The sequence below is a fragment of the Musca domestica genome, unplaced genomic scaffold (genome assembly GCF_030504385.1).
Source record: "Musca domestica strain aabys unplaced genomic scaffold, Musca_domestica.polishedcontigs.V.1.1 7, whole genome shotgun sequence".
NCBI classification, from domain to species: domain Eukaryota; kingdom Metazoa; phylum Arthropoda; class Insecta; order Diptera; family Muscidae; genus Musca; species Musca domestica.
In genome coordinates this window covers 3,355,877-3,374,544 of record NW_026712383.1, presented here as the reverse complement: position 1 = coordinate 3,374,544, position 18,668 = coordinate 3,355,877, and the positions used below count along the sequence as shown (strand labels likewise).

General features: G+C 34.0%; 1 protein-coding gene across 1 annotated transcript; it reads left to right on the top strand.

Annotated features, from left to right (window-relative positions):
• Positions 1-473: 473 nt before the first annotated feature.
• Positions 474-17,770, top strand: LOC101894314 (neurogenic protein big brain). Its single transcript, XM_005178181.4, has 5 exons — positions 474-1,222; positions 3,648-3,814; positions 4,825-4,951; positions 12,961-13,168; positions 15,224-17,770. Exons 1-5 carry the CDS (start codon positions 1,035-1,037, stop codon positions 16,667-16,669), a joined length of 2,136 nt encoding a protein of 711 aa, XP_005178238.1. The 5' UTR covers positions 474-1,034; the 3' UTR covers positions 16,670-17,770.
• The last annotated feature ends 898 nt before the right edge of the window (positions 17,771-18,668 follow it).

Below are 18,668 nucleotides of genomic sequence, written 5' to 3'. Positions count from 1 at the left end.
ATTAGCTTAATATTAAACAGATCTAAAAGTCCGTGGATATATATAAGGGTAGGTATGAAATGTTTTACAATCATTTTGAAATGGATGTAAATAACCAGGAAACATCCCAGAACTCTTGTCATACCTGCATGTTTCTTTTTCTTTTTGTCTCGTTTATACCATTCCAACAACCTGTTCAAACTCCAACATCAAATAATACAGTTTTCTTTCAGTCAGAAGCACTCAATATTTTTATAAAGGAAGTGTGTCACCATACCTTGCACTGTATCAAACATGTATGACAACACAATGTATCACAAATGTTCGGTTCGATAAAAAATGCCGGTCAGGTTGATGGGGTGTTTTGTCGTTTAGGTAGTGGAGGATATGTTGCGTGTGCGAGAGTGTGTGTGTAACTAGCATGTGCATTTCACTTTGCGAACCGTTGTGCTGGTGGGTTTTTCTATACCCGTCTTCACCACCGCCACCACACAAACAACCACCAGCAGCTAAGCACTACCATCAACCATTGTCTTCGTCAATGGCTTGAAAGCGACAACGAAAACTATTCATTCGTGTTTGTTACTCGGTAAAGAGAGGTTAACGTCTACAGATTTACGCGGGTGATACAGAATCAAATTCGAAGGGAAATCGTTAAAGATCGTTTAACGATTCTTCCGTTTTGTGTTCTGCAAAAAACAACATAAAAAATTAATTGCAACTCGGTTCTGAAAGCAAAATTGTCGATTTTCTGTTGTAAACGAAAATGAATGACATTTAGTTCAATAGTTTGAGTAAAGCAAAATTCATCTTTAATTGAATTTAATTTATTTCAATTGAAACCGGTGCCGGGCTCCATGCTAGCAGAATACGATCTCGCGGTTGCTCATTTGTAAACACAAACGAATCAAAGTGAAATATGAAAATAGAGTGAAATACAAATATAGAAAATTTTCACATTTGAAAGAGAATTCAAAAAGAAAAGCAATTTTGTATTTATTTAAATCCAAACAAATACAAATCAAGTGATAAATTTCAAAACAACCCAAATAAAAATGGCTGATGAAACATTGCAAACCATACCCCTGGAGAACAATATCGATGCCCATATTGTTACACTATTTGAACGTCTGGAGGCCATAAGACGCGACAATCAGTGCAATGCCCTTAATAATCGTTTGTCCAGTACCCTGCAGCCAAAACGCAGTATGCAGGCCGAAATAAGAACGTTGGAGTTTTGGAGGTAAGTTTCAAACCAATTTGCTATGCAAAGAATGGGAACTAAAACTATTCATGGCAATTAAATAATTTATCATTGAATAATTTATATGTCGAAAAGGGAATAGTAATGCATGAGCTTTAACGCTCTCATTATCACAAAAAAAAAAAAACAAAGAAAATCATTGTTTACAAAAAAAAAAAAAAAACGAAAATGAAGTCACTCTTGTCACTCTTCTCAAATTCCTTGAATTTTCTGTTTATTTTACCACGCCAACGCTTGTGTTCTTAAGAGATTTTTAAGAATAAATAAGAAACACTTGCAGCTGTTGAGCATATTTGTTTTTGTCAAAGGGGGGATTTATACACTTGGAGAAATATTCGATGTATGTAGAAAGTGACTGTAATTTTAACACAAGTTTCAAAATTGAAAAGCATCTTTTATATTTTATTACAAAAAGTTGTTAACAAAGAGAACATCGTAGTTGGGAAATTGAATATAAGACTTTTTGTATCACATTTGATGATCAGTGATCTTCTTAAGTCGCTTCTATGTCTTGGGCATCGTAGTAAACAGCTCTTACCCAGACTATGCACGGCCATGCTTTCGAGACGTTCACACTTCAATTGACTTAAAAACTTCGACCATCGCCGGCAAGCAAACTTCCTTTTTTAAACACTGATTTCACGTTCGCAGTTTGGTTGGTCCCAATGATCAACTTCATTTGGGTCTTTATGACAAACAACTAAAATTAGGGACCATATTGTTCATATTTTAGGTCTGAACATAAAATATGAGATAAAAGAGCCTGAATACATAAATTCAAGAAAGCATATAGATAAGGTAGATCGGGTATAGAGGTTCATATCATTCCATGATCATTTCTTAAGAAACACCTGAAGTCCGAACAATAAATTTTGTTTGCTTGAATGAGAAATGGGGAAGATAAACCAATTTATGGTTCAAATTCTTGAAAAAAAAAAGGATTGATACAATAATAAAATATGGAATCAAGTTGAGACGAATAAAAAAATACACTATTATTTTATAAAGTAAAGAATACTGATATTGAAGGAATTATCAGAGAATCTGGATACTTGTTTCGCCATAAACATGAATTTTAAATACATTTTAATTTGCCAGTATTAAAAATATTTCTCTTGTTTCTAGTGGGCTCTTAAGTAGGATATTTGCTAGATTTGTACACTGACAGGAAGTATTTTGTATAGTACAATACTAAAGGGTAGATCAATAGAGGTGCGTACGAAAACTACTACTTTTATTTTTTAAAATGACCGAAATGAAATAAATGGAATGCCGAGGTAATTTACCTTGGCTACTACAGCCCATGACAAAAAAATTGCGTATACAGTTCCAGGACTTTGTGTAGCCCCCATAAATAAAGGCACCGCTCTATATTTACGTGTAAAAACCTTTGTAAATAATTTTGAAGTCAAAATTTTAATATTTTGAAATTTGTATATAATTATTTTAAATTTATGAACAAATTGTATACAAAATTGCCATATATTTTCTCGGTTCCACAACTGAGAAGAATGTTAGGTGATGGTTCCATATGAAATCGAAAAAAAATTGCAAAACTAGTAGATTCTTGCAGGTCCTGGTATAGTGCAAAAATTTCGACACGGAAAGAATTAAAATAAAAAAATAAAAATAAGAGTTAATTGAACCTACCTTTTATTACTGTACTAAAATCATGATAGTGGACTTTCAACATAAACTAGAGACGTGTCTATTCTGCTATATGCAACATGCATGTCGACAATTAAGCCAAAATGGGAAAGCTTTGAATATGAATTATTGACCTGTGGAAGAATTTTTAATAGAATCCCTAGAGCGATAACCACCCACAATGAATTATTTTGAATGTTAAATGTAAAAAATGATATGAAAAATAATATAGTATGAATAAACAATCGGCGAAATAAGTAAAATAAGTCAAAAAAAAAAAAAAAAAAAAAAAAAATTAAAAGAATGTAGGCATCAATGAGCAGTTGACACATTTTGTTAATAAAAATGAAATAGATTATTGTAAAGGAGAAGAAATATAAAATCAAACATATTTCTTTATACATTTTTTTATTTCTATTAAATTTTTTCACTTTGAAATGAAAACTTTTATAAAGGAAATATATGTCAAATGAAAACATATTTAATTTCATATTTTCAATAATCCTAGACTTATCGGTTAAAATAATGACATCACAATGTCCTGAATTTTTCATATATCAAAAGTTTCTTAGTTCATTTAAGCCTTGTTATAACCTATTTCGATTAAATATTTTGTTTTTCACCATGTAGTTTCATTTTCAAATTAATGTATGCGTGTTTGTCTCTCTATCCTTTTTAATTGAAATCCTTATTTATGTGTACAAATTTCCTCCTTCTTTGTCGCCGTAGTAATTTCTTGTTATCTTCTTAATTTCAGATCCATTATTAGCGAATGTTTGGCATCGTTCTTTTATGTTTTCATTGTGTGCGGTGCAGCGGCTGGGGCTGGTGTGGGTGCCAGTGTCTCTTCGGTGTTATTGGCAACGGCTTTAGCTTCAGGCTTAGCTATGGGTACCCTAACACAATGTTTCCTACACATATCGGGTAAGCATAACTCTTAGCACTACATTAAAAAAATAAGAAAAAAAAAAAAAGAATATTACAAGGAGCTAAAAGCCATCGATAAAATGTAAATTCAGGGCATCATGACAATGTGAAAGAAGGGAGATGCGGGGAATGCAAGGCTGATGGGGTTTTGTATGCTCCTCTGAAGTGGGACAAAAATGAACACGGATATGTGCGAGAGCCTCAAAAAGGCCCACAAGTGTTTGTTTTATATTTTTCCCCAAAAAATACAAAAGAAAATGAAATGGAATGTATGTGTAAATAAATGTTCATACGTCTGTTTGAATGTACATATGTACATGTGATGCGGGAAGAGCTGTCACATAATGGATTTGTTTTCAATGCACTTCTCTCCCAAATGCGTGGGAAAATAGGGGGAGAAAAGTTTTAAACGAATTGAAAATGTTTTTATGTTGATATTTGCTGGAAATTGTGGCATTTCAAAATGTCTACATAAACAGCAAACCCAATGTTGTAGTAGTTGCTTGATAACAACTTTCCGGGGGAATTTAATTACAACACATAAAGTCATCTCCTTCACACATGAGAACATACCCTTGAGATATGAGATTTTAATGTAAATGTTATTCTTCTTGTTTTTGTTGTGCTTTAATATTTTAATAGCATTGAAAACAAATTTTCAACATGTGTTTGTGATTTACAGAATTTCTTCTCACAGGTTTATGGTTTTCAGTGTTTGGGTTTAATGTTTTGTGGTTAAACATAATTATTTTTTGGGGTAGACATAATTTTTTTCTTTTCACTTATTTAAAAAATGAAAAAACGAGCACATTTGTGATTCCATGAAACAAAGAACAGAAGTTTAGCCTGACAGCATTTGCGGTTATTTTTTGGGAACATCAGCCAGTGATTTTTTATAGCGTTATATGTTAAACCTGTAAACCCCTTTATATAAATTATCTTTTTATAATTGTTTTCCGAAAAATTCAATTAATTTTAAATTTATTTTTATTTTTTGCTTAAAACAGGCGCTCACATAAATCCAGCCGTTACTTTAGCATCCTGTGTCATACGCTCTATATCACCTTTACGAGCTGCCATGTACATCACCGCCCAATGTGGTGGAGGCATAGCCGGAGCTGCTCTACTTTATGGGTAAGTTGTTGTTTTTTCTGTTCTTATTTTGCACAAATGTTGTTTTAATTTCTGTTCAACGACCAACTTTCATATGGAGAATCCAAAGATAAGAAAAAGAAAATACAAAATTTTGTTTTCAATATTAAAAAAGGAAAAAAATACTTACCTTCCATAAAGGCACGTTCTCATACATGTAAAGATTGACCTCAAAAGGCTTTGGGAATCGTGGATGTTGCGAGAGCAGGCAAAGGAACAGAAGCCAAGAGTTTTTATGTTTCACATGCATAAATATACACATATATACATATATGGTTCGGCTCGTATTTATGTACGTGCTTATAAATAACAACTGATTCGTTTTTATGTTGCATTCTACGCATTAATCCTTAAAGCTGAACTTAGTTTTGTTGGCTGCATTAAATGAACGTCTCTTGTTTTTGATGAAGAGGGGCGATTTTTAAGGACTGTTGTGGATAAATGTCTCAGCTGGCGTTTAAGAAACCAAGTGTAAATATGTGTATGACCATTTATGGGATTACTTCATTCCAAAAATGTTTTAGCAGAAGTGTTTTTTTTTTTCATAATCTCCCGGAACAGTCCTTAGTTCAATCAGGCAGTATATGTATGTCACTTAGTTTATGTTTTGTGTTAAGGCAACAATTTACTTTACTTTTGGCAGCTGTATCCTCTTTGGGCACCGAAAAAATGCAACTTTCTTTTCTTTTTTCGCCAATGCCAAAAAAACGTTGTGGTTGGTAACAATGTCGTTGATGACAAAGGGGACCGTAGAATAAAACAAAAAACTCAACCAAAAATAAAAACCCAAACGAAACATATTAAGCAGAACACACATAAACTACTTGTGTCAGATAAGCGTATAAAAAATAATAATAAGACGAAACTCAAAACCCATTTCCGTTGTGTGCTGGCTGGCTGACACGCATATGGACCTAGATGATGGCAAGGATTGATCTAAGGAGTCTAGATTTTTTCATTTGTGTATGGCAAAAAAAAAATGAAGCATTTTCTTCATTACTAAACCAAGCAAAAACACACAGTAGCAGGTAGCATTTGTGTACAGGAATCCACCCTCTTAGCAGCGACACAAGAAAGAAACCTATTAACATAAGTACACAATGGCGGCCAGGCATCCTGTAAGAAATCTATGAAGGATGTCCCCCTTCGTTTTTAAGTACAGAAAAATACATAAAAATCTATGAAAACATCTGCCCCATTTTTTCTTTGTAAATTTTCAAAATTGAAAAACAAGATTTATCTCTGTAAGAACCTGAAACACTTAAATAGGGACCTTTACCTACTATGGCTAAGTGTGTGTGTGTGCAATAATCTTTCGATTCGTTTGTCTGTATGTTGCTTAAGTAGATATCCTTGTCTAGAATATCCTGCCACTTGTATGCACACAATGTGTGTGTGTGTGTATTTGTGTAGGTGTTGTGCTCCTCTACGCACTTCGATTTCAAAGAATCACAAATCTGGCATTTGAAAACGCATGAACGCACATTGATAATGGAACTCTAAGGAGGGGAGTTACGCATACCATCTACCTGCTCTACAAAGGATCATTAGGATTCTATTATTATTTTTTAAGACTACTTTACTAAGATTTACAAAAAAGATTGTCCTACTTAAAGATTGGAATATTGTACAGACACGTTACGCTGCGTAGCATATGGTGAGTTACGTTAAGGCTTTGCGCCTGCGCAACATCTGCCGCATTTGTGCGTTTTATCTCTGTTCCACATATACTGACCATTCTTTTCATTTGGATTGTTTCTTTAACGATTGGTCGTCGTCTCTTTTTTTATTATCGAAGAGAAAGAAATGTATCAGCTGCTTATTTTTTGTTTGGTTTCTAAAAAGAATTATGTTGAAACAGATGTTGCGTTCATTCACACTCTGAGGAAATAAAATAAAAAATAAACCAATTAGAAATTGATTGATGATTTTAAACCACTGATTGCTGGTATCTGCTTTCCAGATGGGATTTTCGAAGCACACGCATGTCTATTGGGAAAAATAATGAGTATTTTATTTTTATGGCTAGAAATAGACGAGAATCAATTCCAGTCTGTCGCGTACCAAAAAATATTAAAAAATATTATAAATAGCTTCTAAAGTTATTTCCTGGTATGTTTGTTTTAAAAAATTGGAATTGTTTGCAAATCAGTGTTACAGCAATTAAATATTTCTGAGGCTTAATTCTAATCCTATGAAAATGTGAAGTAAAAACTCTCGTAAAAGATATACGAAATATATTTATTTTCAAGACGTATAAGGCAAAATTTGGCTGAAACATCATTGTTGTTATTTCAGAACATTAAGCTGGTTTCGAGAAAAAATAAACCGCCGATTATCTCCGAAAATTATTTCGGCCTTTTTGCGATCCTTGCATTGGTTCTGCTTTGATACCCTTCTATTCCGATATCATTTTTAACATATTCGGACTTTTTCATTGGCTTCTCAAAGATGTAGGCTAAACCGTCATCCCTTTATTCCCGGATTTTTTTGTGTTTCCTGATGTTTTTTTATTTTTCATTGCTCTTTGGCAGATATCCGTTGCCTCCAGATTTTTTTGCGGAAGCTACTTGTTTTATTCTTGCCCATAATTTGCTCCGTGGTCTGATGTAATCAGAACTTCGAAAAAACGGTCGAATTTGAAACTCACTCGAATTTGAGCGACGGCAGTCATGGGAGTAGAAAACATCGAGCAAACTTTAGTTTTTGATGTCGCTGGAAAAGGCGTGAGCATATTTTCCTCGTTTGTGAGTGGAAGTAAAATTCGTTCAAAATCGAACACTTTTTTACTTTTTGTCATACCATTTTTGTATATTATGTATGTTTATTTTTTGCAAAGGATCACTCCCCCCAACCTTTTCCCTCTCTTAGAGAAAACTTTTGATGTATTTTGAGCGATTCTGATCCCACTCAAATTTTTCAACCAGGAATGACTCGGGAGTGCTTCCATACACAACAAAAAATTGAAGAGTAGACTCCGTAAAAAACTCAAACTCTTCGAGCAATTCTGCTTCGCTCCCGAGTGAAAATCAGCAAATCTGCGCTCTGGATGTCATCATCTATGCACTAAAATTTAAATGGATTTACAAAGTTTTAGAAAAAAAACTTCAGATAACACTTATACATCCTCTAGACAACACTAAAATCAGAAATTTTTTAAACTCTTTTTTAAAGTAGTTTTCAAAATTATTTTTGGTTTACAAAATAATATTGAGAAAGCCATAAGAATGAGTAGATATCCTATCCATAGAAAATATTGTATTTATATATTTCTTAAATTAATTAAAAATTCAAAAAATTTCTTGTCATTCCTTGTTAAAAATTCCCAATTAAAAATTCCATCACGCAAACGCACGACCACCCAGTTACCGCATTCGGCTGCCGTGAATCTGCTTTAAAAACAGTTTCAATATCGTTTATTTTTTGTTTCTCGTTTTATATTCCCTTTACGGTGTTGGTGATCAAAACCAAAGAACCAAAAACCCTACGGAAGGATCGATCAAACGAACCTTTGTTTAAGAATTAACTTTTCCTTTGTTTTTTTTTTTTCTCGAAATATACATATCTGTGTATGTACGTATATATGCTTTTCCATATGCGTTCACAGGAGCAGGTGGTTTTTCGGATGAATCAAATTAAACCCGTTTGTTTGAGCAGATGATAATGACGATGGACAAATGAAAACCAAAAAACATGTAGGAAACCTGAATTTTAAAAATTGAGACACGTGTTTAATTTTTGCTGTTGTTTTTATAAACACGTCCTGTTGCGTTTGGCTATCTATCTGGCTTGAGTTTGGTGCTACCGACAAAGCTGTGGTCAAGGAAGGAATTAAATGCAGAAGGCATAATGTTTTAAACAATGCAGGAGGTATGGACAAAAACCAAAACAACAACGAAAATGAATGAGTTTTGAATAAGATTTTTTTTCGGTTCGATGAATTTAAAGCCAAAAACAAAAGAATAAGGAAAAGAAAGGTTAGCGCCGCCATTTAACACTAACCATGCGCATAGTTGCTTTGAACATGCAACCCGTGACCATTCTGGCGTTCGTGGAATATTAACTTCTCGAACTCGAACAAAAAGTGTAATTTATTCAACAAACAAAAAAAAAATCAAGTCGCCTACAAACAAATAACATTTCATTGATGGCTTGGAACGTGTCCAAATTCCAAAAAAACATCAAACATCTTTTTTGTTTTTAAATTCAAACTCGACTTAAGTAAACTCCAGACACATGCTTATACAAACACACATGTTTAGAATATGTTTGACTCTAAAAATCCAGACAGGATATAAATTGTCTCCTAATGGAGTGTTAAATCGAAAAAAAAGATAACTCGAAAATCGTGGCCTGTCTGCTGCGCTTTTTTCGTTATTTTGAAATGAAACGTTGTTTACATGCGATAACAAATAGACACGGACATAAACAGAAAAGAAAATAATGAAAAAAAAAAAAAAAAAACAAATGTTGTTTACACATGGAAACACTTACTATGCACATAAACATTTCTTATGTACATATGTACATACTCAAAAAGAGTACACATTCATTAACGACAAGTCCTAAGCTGTTGAGGGTTAAAGTAACTTGAGCTCCCTTAAGACGGGAACACATGTTTAATCTTAAGGAATACTACCAATATGGCTATACCATCTTAAATGAATTAAGGAGTTACTTATGTTTCCGACATATTTAAGTACGTACTTTCAAAAAGAGGAAACTTCAATTTGAATTTCCCCAATGACCATGTTCTCTGTCTGCATAAATAACATAGGAACAAAAACAACAAGGCTTACTGAGTTAGATAATATTTTAATCTCATAGTCAATAGTTAATTACAAATGAAATTCTGAATTTCAATAATCTTTCAGATAGTAAAACAATAAGGTGTTCATATTACGAGGTATAAGTCGCTATAGAAAAATAGTTAACCTTTTTACAATTGACAAATATAGTACCACATAACAGTTAGTGGTACATTTTAAAAATTGGCGCATAAAATTCGGAAGCATTACAACCAAAGAGATTTTAATTTAATAACACACAATTCTTATGAAGAGAAAATAAATGATTTTATTAAAAAAAAAAAGATTCTCCACCCCAAGCTATAATGAGTAAAATTTCCCCATATGTCACACTTTCAAAAATAAATAATAATAAATTCACCCACATTTCAAACTACTCAACCAAAACCAGAACACTACCAGTTGGTCATAAATTTTAACATAAATTTGAATGCGAGACATGAAAAATCAAGAAAACAAAATGTACATCTAGCTCACAAACAGCATCCATATGCATGTAAATGAAAAAAAAAAAAAACGAAAAAACAATTAAGTGACACTCATAAAAAGTGTCACAAAACAAGCAAAAGAGTATCACTGCAATTGCTTTCGGCAACCCCTAAAATGCTGTAGTTTTCCCCACTCTCTCTGTCAAAGACAGATACTACTTGCATGACGGTTTTTCAGTATGAAATCAACAATGTTCGTGATCAAACAATAAAACCACAACCCCTATAATTGTTTTTGTATTGTGCACCACTAACACCTCTCAACCCAAGAGGGCGTTTAATTCAATTGTTGTTATATGATGTTGTATTTCTGTTGCTGAGTTTGCTTTTTACCCGCCTGTGTAACGTTTCAAATCAAATAAATAGGCGAGACATTTTTACTATGACAATGTTGCTTTGCCGGACAAAGTACAAAAAATGTGCCGTCAGAGTGAAGAGAATGTGATTTTTTCTATTTTTTACAAAAAAAAAAAAAAAAAAAAAAAAAAAAAAAAAAAAATATATTATGGCCAATTTATTTTGGTTGTTTTGCTAATTTTACGTTCGTCTACATTTTGGGTTAATTAGTTCTCTGGAGTAAGTTCTATATTTCACAATTTTCCACTTTTTTGTATTATTGTACGGGACGTAAGCAGGTGTAAACCGATAAAAACTTGAAATAATATCTCAGGGAAGTACAAATAGAAGATGAAAAAAATAGGCCTCGACCGAGTAGATGTGACGGGTCGTAAGCAGGAATGCCTTGCTGCGTCGCTTTATGTCGCGATTTCACATAAAAGGGGGCCAAAAATAGAAGGAGTTAATGAATTTTGGCACCAGTACCTATTGTTGGTGTATTATATCGAGGACCAAATACTGGGAGGGTAGGTCCAGGTTTTTGTGTAGCCTCCATATAACGATACGTCCCAATATTCGGTATTTTGATGATTTTAGCTACATTTTTTAATTTCTTACTTGGTATTTATAAATGGTAATAGATTTCTCATCCTTTGGCAGAATATTGTATAGATTCACGTTTTCCTATAGCCCCCATATAGCAGTACCACCTGATATTCGAAATTTTTATGATTTTAACCACTTTTTTAACGGATTTTTTAAAATTCTATATCCTGTAATGGGATTCACATGTGGTGTCGGAACATTGCCTACATAGGTCCACGCTTTTTTATATCCGCAGTGTAATGGTACTTTCCGATATCAGGAATGTAACCTTCAGTTGGCTACCAGAACTCAAGCGCCGGCCATGTGAGCCGCCATAACAGAATAAATGCCAAATATTATCGCGAAAATATTGTGGAGGGTGTATTAAAGTCTTGGGCACGCAAACATTTTCCCCGCAGATCTTGGACATTCCAACAGGACTCAGCACCATCGCACTTAGCACGCGCTACCCAAGAATGGTTATAAAATGAGGTTCTTCGGGTAGCGTGTGACGGATTCATTGGCCGTTTGAATGCCATAATTCGTGCCAAATATGACCAATTCGAACAAATCTAAACTTATTATAAAATTTGATGCTATTTCCGACATTTTTGGCTTTCATTCAATCAAATTTAAAAAATGTAAAAATGATGGCGTTTGACTTTGTTGCCGTTTTTTTATTTCCATTTTACATTATCAGTGCGTGTATAACAAGTTTTTCCCTCTACATTTGAAAGCCACACTACCAATTTAAATTTTACATATAATTTTCATTAGTTCGATATAAATAATCATTTCAATTTATATATTTAATATTACCTCAACAACTATCCCAATGTGAAAAGCCCCCTTTCCTTCAATTCTCTAATATAAATCATTTCGCCCAACGAATTTTATCAGGGGGGAAATGTTCTAAATGCTAACAAATGACTTGTCTTTTGTACAACATTTTTGACAAAGCAGCGAAAAAATGCAACAAAATCCATATCCCCCAAACCAACAAATAAAACATCAAATGATGTTGTCTTTTCGCAAAAGCTCCCTGACCGTGGGAATCTTTTAAAGTCATTGTGCTAACATTACCAATATCATCATCATCATGGCCAAAAATAATGTGAAGGAGGAAACAGAGTTGATCACACAACGAATGCTGTAGAACGGTAGATGTTCGTAGTACAAAGGTTTCTACAACCTAAATAAACTTGTTTGTCCTTAAGTTTGGTGCTTGGACTCTTCGTTTGGGATGCAGCAAAACCTTAGCTTGGGAGATGATGAAGCAAAAAAAAAAAAAAAAAAGTGAGGAAGAAGAAGATAAAAAATAATAAGTATGATCTCAAGTACGTTGAGCGTTTTCTCACACTGACCTTTTTGGCACATCGAAATAATTTGTATTTTTTCACAACACCTACAAACAACATCACTTAGCGGGAGAGAAGGAGAGGTGAAGATGTTTTTAGCTTGTTATGGATGTTGTTTTGAAAACTGCTATTTAGAATGCATGCTGAAAGTGGCCAAAATTCTCACAAGGATGCTAAAGTATTGAAAATTAATATACTTGATGGTTTCTTCCTTTGGATTCTCCTTAATATCACCCAAGATAAACCATGGGAATTTTGTAACAGAAACCCAAACTCCGGATGCTGCAAAATCTCAAATTACCCAAGTACATAGTTTGTTTGAACTTTGTGTTGTATTGACTTTATTTTTGCTGAAATATTCTCTAGTTAAAGCTGGAAATTTTAATTTTTTAAACGTTTTTTTTCTTTATTTACAGAGTCACCGTACCCGGTTATCAGGGTAATTTACAAGCAGCCATATCTCACAGTGCCACATTAGCAGCCTGGGAACGTTTCGGTGTGGAATTCATTTTAACGTTTGTTGTGGTCTTAACATATTTTGTGTCTACGGATTCTGTAAAAAAAGTTATGGGACATTCTGCATCCTCCATAGCGGCGGCCTACAGTGCGTGCAGTTTTGTGTCGGTAAGTTTCAAGTTTTTTTCTTTTTTAACTTCTGCGATTTATGGTTTCGATTTTTTTTTAATTTTTCACAAAATACTTATGTTTCACATTATTTTTTTTTGCTTCTTGTAATTTGTATCATATCATCGTCATCATCAACATCATGGCCTGACGATGTTGTTACTTTGTCAAGTATGAACCGAAAAACACCTGCTGTTTAGGTATTTCGTAAAAAGAAGAAACCGAAACAAACCAAAAAAATCTCTTAATATCGAAGCAATTTACTTTAAGATTTACGTTTTTCTCTGGTGGTATTCAATGCCAATGTTTCCTTGTTGTTGTCATTTTTCGTCCCGACTGAAAGAGTAGCTTCAAAGGCGGCAATTTTGAATGTTTATGCATTATTTTTGTTTCTTTACTTGTCGCCGCCACTGCCGCCTTTTTTGCGGTCGTATAGTATAACGTTTTATGTTCTGAATGGCCTTCAAAGCATACTTGTGATTTTCTTGATCTTGAGCATTAATGTAAAAAAAATCCCAACCAAAGGATATTTTTGTTTTTGGGATTTTTTTCGATAAATGCTTTAATCATTTTGAACCACAAGACATGTTTCAATTTGTCACAATGAGCTATATGATAGGATCATAAACAAAAGCATTTTTAATTTCAATTGAAATTAATATTTTCCAATGAAACGAATATTTTTTATAACACATATTTAAATTGAAAAATGTCAGTTTGATCGTATTTGTAAATTTGTCAATTACAAGCAACGTAAAAGTTTTGTTTCTGTGAGAGAAACTTTACCATCCTCAACACAAAAGGAGAATTTTGCATGTAAGTTCTCCGGTGAGAGTTTAAAGAGAAATTAAGTTGTGTGTATACTCTTGCCAAGTGCCTTGGGCGCCATTTACATTCAAACAAATCAATGATATTTTAATCGAAAAAGAGGTAGGTGGTTCTTACGACTTTGAATCGTATCAGCAACGAAAAAGCTTTGTGTGGAGTTACTCTTCCTTTCTCGACACAAAAGTAGAGTTATACCAGCCCTGCTCAAAACAGTTCTAGAACATGAGCCGAAAAAAGAGATAATTTAAGAGAAAATTAAAATTATGTTTTTCTTTATATTTTACGATTCCATTTAATTGTTTTTAAACATAAATGTTTGCTTTCGGATAACAGCGCTGCTCAAACCCCAGACCTCGCTCACCAGTCCAATTTCTTTTAGTTTTTTTTAATCGTCCAAAAACCTGTGTTAAAAACATCATTTGTATTTTTTTTTAAGAATTTGCGTTGTTTATAAATCTGGACAACATCCAAGTTTAAAATCGTTTGAAATAAAGAGATAAATATATAGAAATATATAATTGTTACTTTCTCTTCAAAAATCTATTTTTTGGACCCATGTGCTAGCACACGGTTTTGAGCAGTGCCGCTAATAATAAAATATCCATTACTTTATTGAGCATTTCTATTTCATTCCTTGTAAAACGGAATGAAATTTACATTTTGCCATCCAACACACAACATGTTGGCTATACACAATTGACAACTTGTAACGAACATTTTGTTTCGCTGTATTAAAATCCACAAACTACGCATACTATTTTTGGAATAGATTTACCAATAGAAACAAATACCTACAAATATTTCCTGGTATTTAAATCTAATGCTTTGTTTGAAAAGGATCAAGAAAACCAGAATTCCTATGCCAAGGCAGGATTTCCATTCAAACACAAAAACTGACTGGAAATTAAAACCTGCAGCTGCAAGTGTTTTTGTCTTGTCGCTCTATTGTCTATTTTTGGGGTGACTACCTGCTGTAACAATAGAAGATTTTCATCTATTGAAGGATCACTTGCGCACATCCTTACAGAGCGTGAGAAAATCCAAAAAGCAGCTGCTGTACAGATGCACAACCCACACACAGGCAGTCATATAACACGGAACTGATTAGAATTGCCATTACATGGAACCTACTTCGTTCTTTGTCTCATTTCATAACTCCATTGTTAATCTCAAAAATAGAAAAAATCTCCTTATTAACATATCCTCTTTCTTTATCTTCTGTTACAGATGCCATACCTAAATCCGGCTCGTTCATTGGGACCCTCGTTCGTTTTGAACAAATGGGATAATCATTGGGTCTATTGGTTTGGTCCCTTGGTTGGTGGCATTGCATCCGGCATTGTTTACGAATTCATTTTTAGCACAAAACGTAATGCACGCCACATCAAGGCATCTATGGATAATGAATCGTCATCAATGAACTCGGATGATGAGTTGAACTATGATTTGGATTTGGAGAAGCAAAATATGCAAACTAAATACACGGGTACTTTCCAGCGTGGACAAAATGCAAATGTACCACAACAAACGGGCCCCGCTCCACCCAATGGAAATGCCGGAAACGGCAATTATTGCCAGAACTTGTATACTGCACCACCTAAGTTCGATCAACAACAGGAACCCCTGTATGGTGGTACCCGTTCCATGTACTGTCGTTCACCCACCTTGACCCGTACGAATTTGAATCGTTCACAATCGGTATATGCCAAGAGTAATACGGCCATTAATCGTGATATTGTACCAAGATCGGGTCCATTGGTGCCAGCGCAAAGTTTGTATCGCATGAATCAACAAGTCAATCAGCAGCAACAACAGCAGCAGCATCAACAACAGCAGCAACCACATCAGCAACAGCAACAACACCAGCAATCATCACACCTACAAAATCAAAATGTACAAAATCAGATGCAACAAAGATCGGAAAGCATTTATGGTGTACGTTCGGCCAATAGACAAAGTCAGCCACCACATCAAGGTCAAATGCCCCATCATCTAACCGGACAGCTCATGCAACACCAACCACCACCACAGCCCCAAGGAAATCAGCAGCAACAACAACAGCAGCATCAGCAACAACATCTGACGCAACCACCTCAAGATAGCGGGCCACAAAGTTTTCAATCCGTCTATGGCACCAGGCAAAATCCCAATCCCACCGATGGAAATATAAAATTTGAACGTCGTCCGGAATCGGTTTATGGCATGACAGTGCCCCGCAATCGTGGCCAATCCGCCCAATCTGATGACAGTTCATATGGATCGTATCATGGCTCCTCAATGACACCACCTGCGAGAATACCCAGCACCGAACCACCCATGATTATGTATGCTCCCCCACCGCAACCTAATCAACATCAGGTATCTTCGGCCACAAATCCGCCACCAATTAGAACCCAGTCAGAACGTAAGGTGTCAACACCGGTGGTAGTGTCACAAGCGGCTTCAATGACTTCAACGACCACAACAATGGGACAATTTTCCACTAGTCAAGGAGCACCAGCTCCACATTCGACACAACCCACCACACAGCAACAGCAGCAGCAACAACAAATGATGGCCCAACATCATCAGCAGCAGCAACAACAACAACCGCCCCCACAACAACCTCCACCACCCGCCCATCCCCAGCAACACAATCAGCATTATGGCATGTTACCAATGAGACCAAACTGAAAAAGGCTTTCCTGGAGTCCTGCCCTGCACAAACAAAACGAAATAGAAGATGAAATTTCCAAAGCCTCATGAGAGTTAATCATACAAGGTTTCTTCAAGGCATAATCACAATAATACTATTTTGAGACTGAAATGGAAGCCTTGTAATGACTAAAATTTATTTTTTTTACAAAAAGTTTGGAACACTTCATGATGTTTGGGTCTAGCCACCTAAACAGTTTCGAATAATCTTCTTGTTTTTTTGGTTTTCCTCTGTTGGTAACGAACCAAAGTTCGTCTGTATAACAAGATGATTCTTAGGAATCTATAGGCCATAATAGCCCCTAAACCTAATTATAGAACATTGTAAAGTCCAAAGGAACTGTCATAGAATTCAACAAAACAGCATTCATTTAAAATTACAAGAAAAACACCAACAAATATATATAAAATGTGTATAGTCAGAATAAAAATAATAATAATGTTGATACTCATCTTAATACAACTATATTCAATAACATATTAAAATAAGTTAAATATGGAACCACAACCCTCTGCATTAACGAAGCCCATTATACCCTTTAAAAAAATATTACTCAAAATTGTTAGATCAAAGATGGTATAATGTTTTGTGTTTTGTAGCTGTTTTTCTTCATTAATACATAAATAATGGAAACATTTCCTATTAGAATTCAAAATATTATACCTTCTTTGACCACTCACAGACCCCCTTAGACTGAATTTATTTTAATTTTAACCGAAAATATTGACGACTTTTATGATCGTGGTTTATAAAGATTTCGACTATTGGAGTATCCTCTATTCGATTCTGTGTGACCTTAGCATAAATGACGTTTCGTATTCTTCCTACTATATAGATTATATAAAGTTTACATATTTTATACATATATATACAATTATTATAATAATGTTATATCTAGTGCATAGTTAAGTCTAATATCTTAATGTTTTTGTAAATAGTAGATATTTCTTTTGTGTTTAAGTTTTTTTTTTTTAATAATTTTTAGTTATTAGTGCTTTAATTATATAAATTTGTATTGCAAATTCAATAATAATGTCAACAAAGAAAAAATCCAAAAATATAAAGTTGTATGTTACATACGAGTTGCATATGTAATCTCAAATGAAATGTTGTTTTATTAAATTATTGGAATGGAAATATATATTGAACTATTGAGCAAATGGCAGTTGCATCGTTAGCAACAGTTAATAATAATTGCAACCCCGTATGTAAGAATAAAAGTCGTGTGGGACGACCATATGTTATATGTAATCGGTTAAAATTTGAAATTGTATGGGAGGTATATCTCAATCTGAACTGTTTTTAAAAATTATGACCTCTCGTAACAAATGTCATTGCTATAGAGTGTCCTTAAATATAAAATCGGATGCTTTTCTGATACCTTGTCCACAAAGAGTCAAAATTTTGAAAAAATGATAAGTTTTATGAAAAGCGAACTAAATCGACAATTTATTCTAAAATTGTTTTACATTAGTATCTAAATTACGCTTAGATCAGGGGCAAAAATTAATGGTGTAAGTCTACTTAGCTCCAAACCTTTACAAAGTTTTGATTGAAAACATGCAAATATTGAATTCCCTCCACCATTTTGTATAAATATTATTATATTTATCTATCCAATATGGACAACGTTTTGACAAAAAAAAAAAAATGAAATCAGAAAAATGTGGTATAAATGATAAATAAGCAGAGTATCTGGAGGTACCGTTATATGGTCACTATAGAAAAACGTAGTATACCTACATTTACAATATTCTGTCACCAGATGTTGAATCCGATACCAATAGCTTATAAAAATTTTGGAACAATTCCGTGAAAAAATGTGGGTTAAATCATCAAAATATTGAATATCGTGCGGTACTGTTATGGCATAAAACGTGTAACTATTCAGGCTATAGTCTGCCGCCTGAGGTAGATCCCATTACAAACTCTTAATACTAGATTTTGAGCAGTTCCGTGGAAACGTGGAAAATGTGG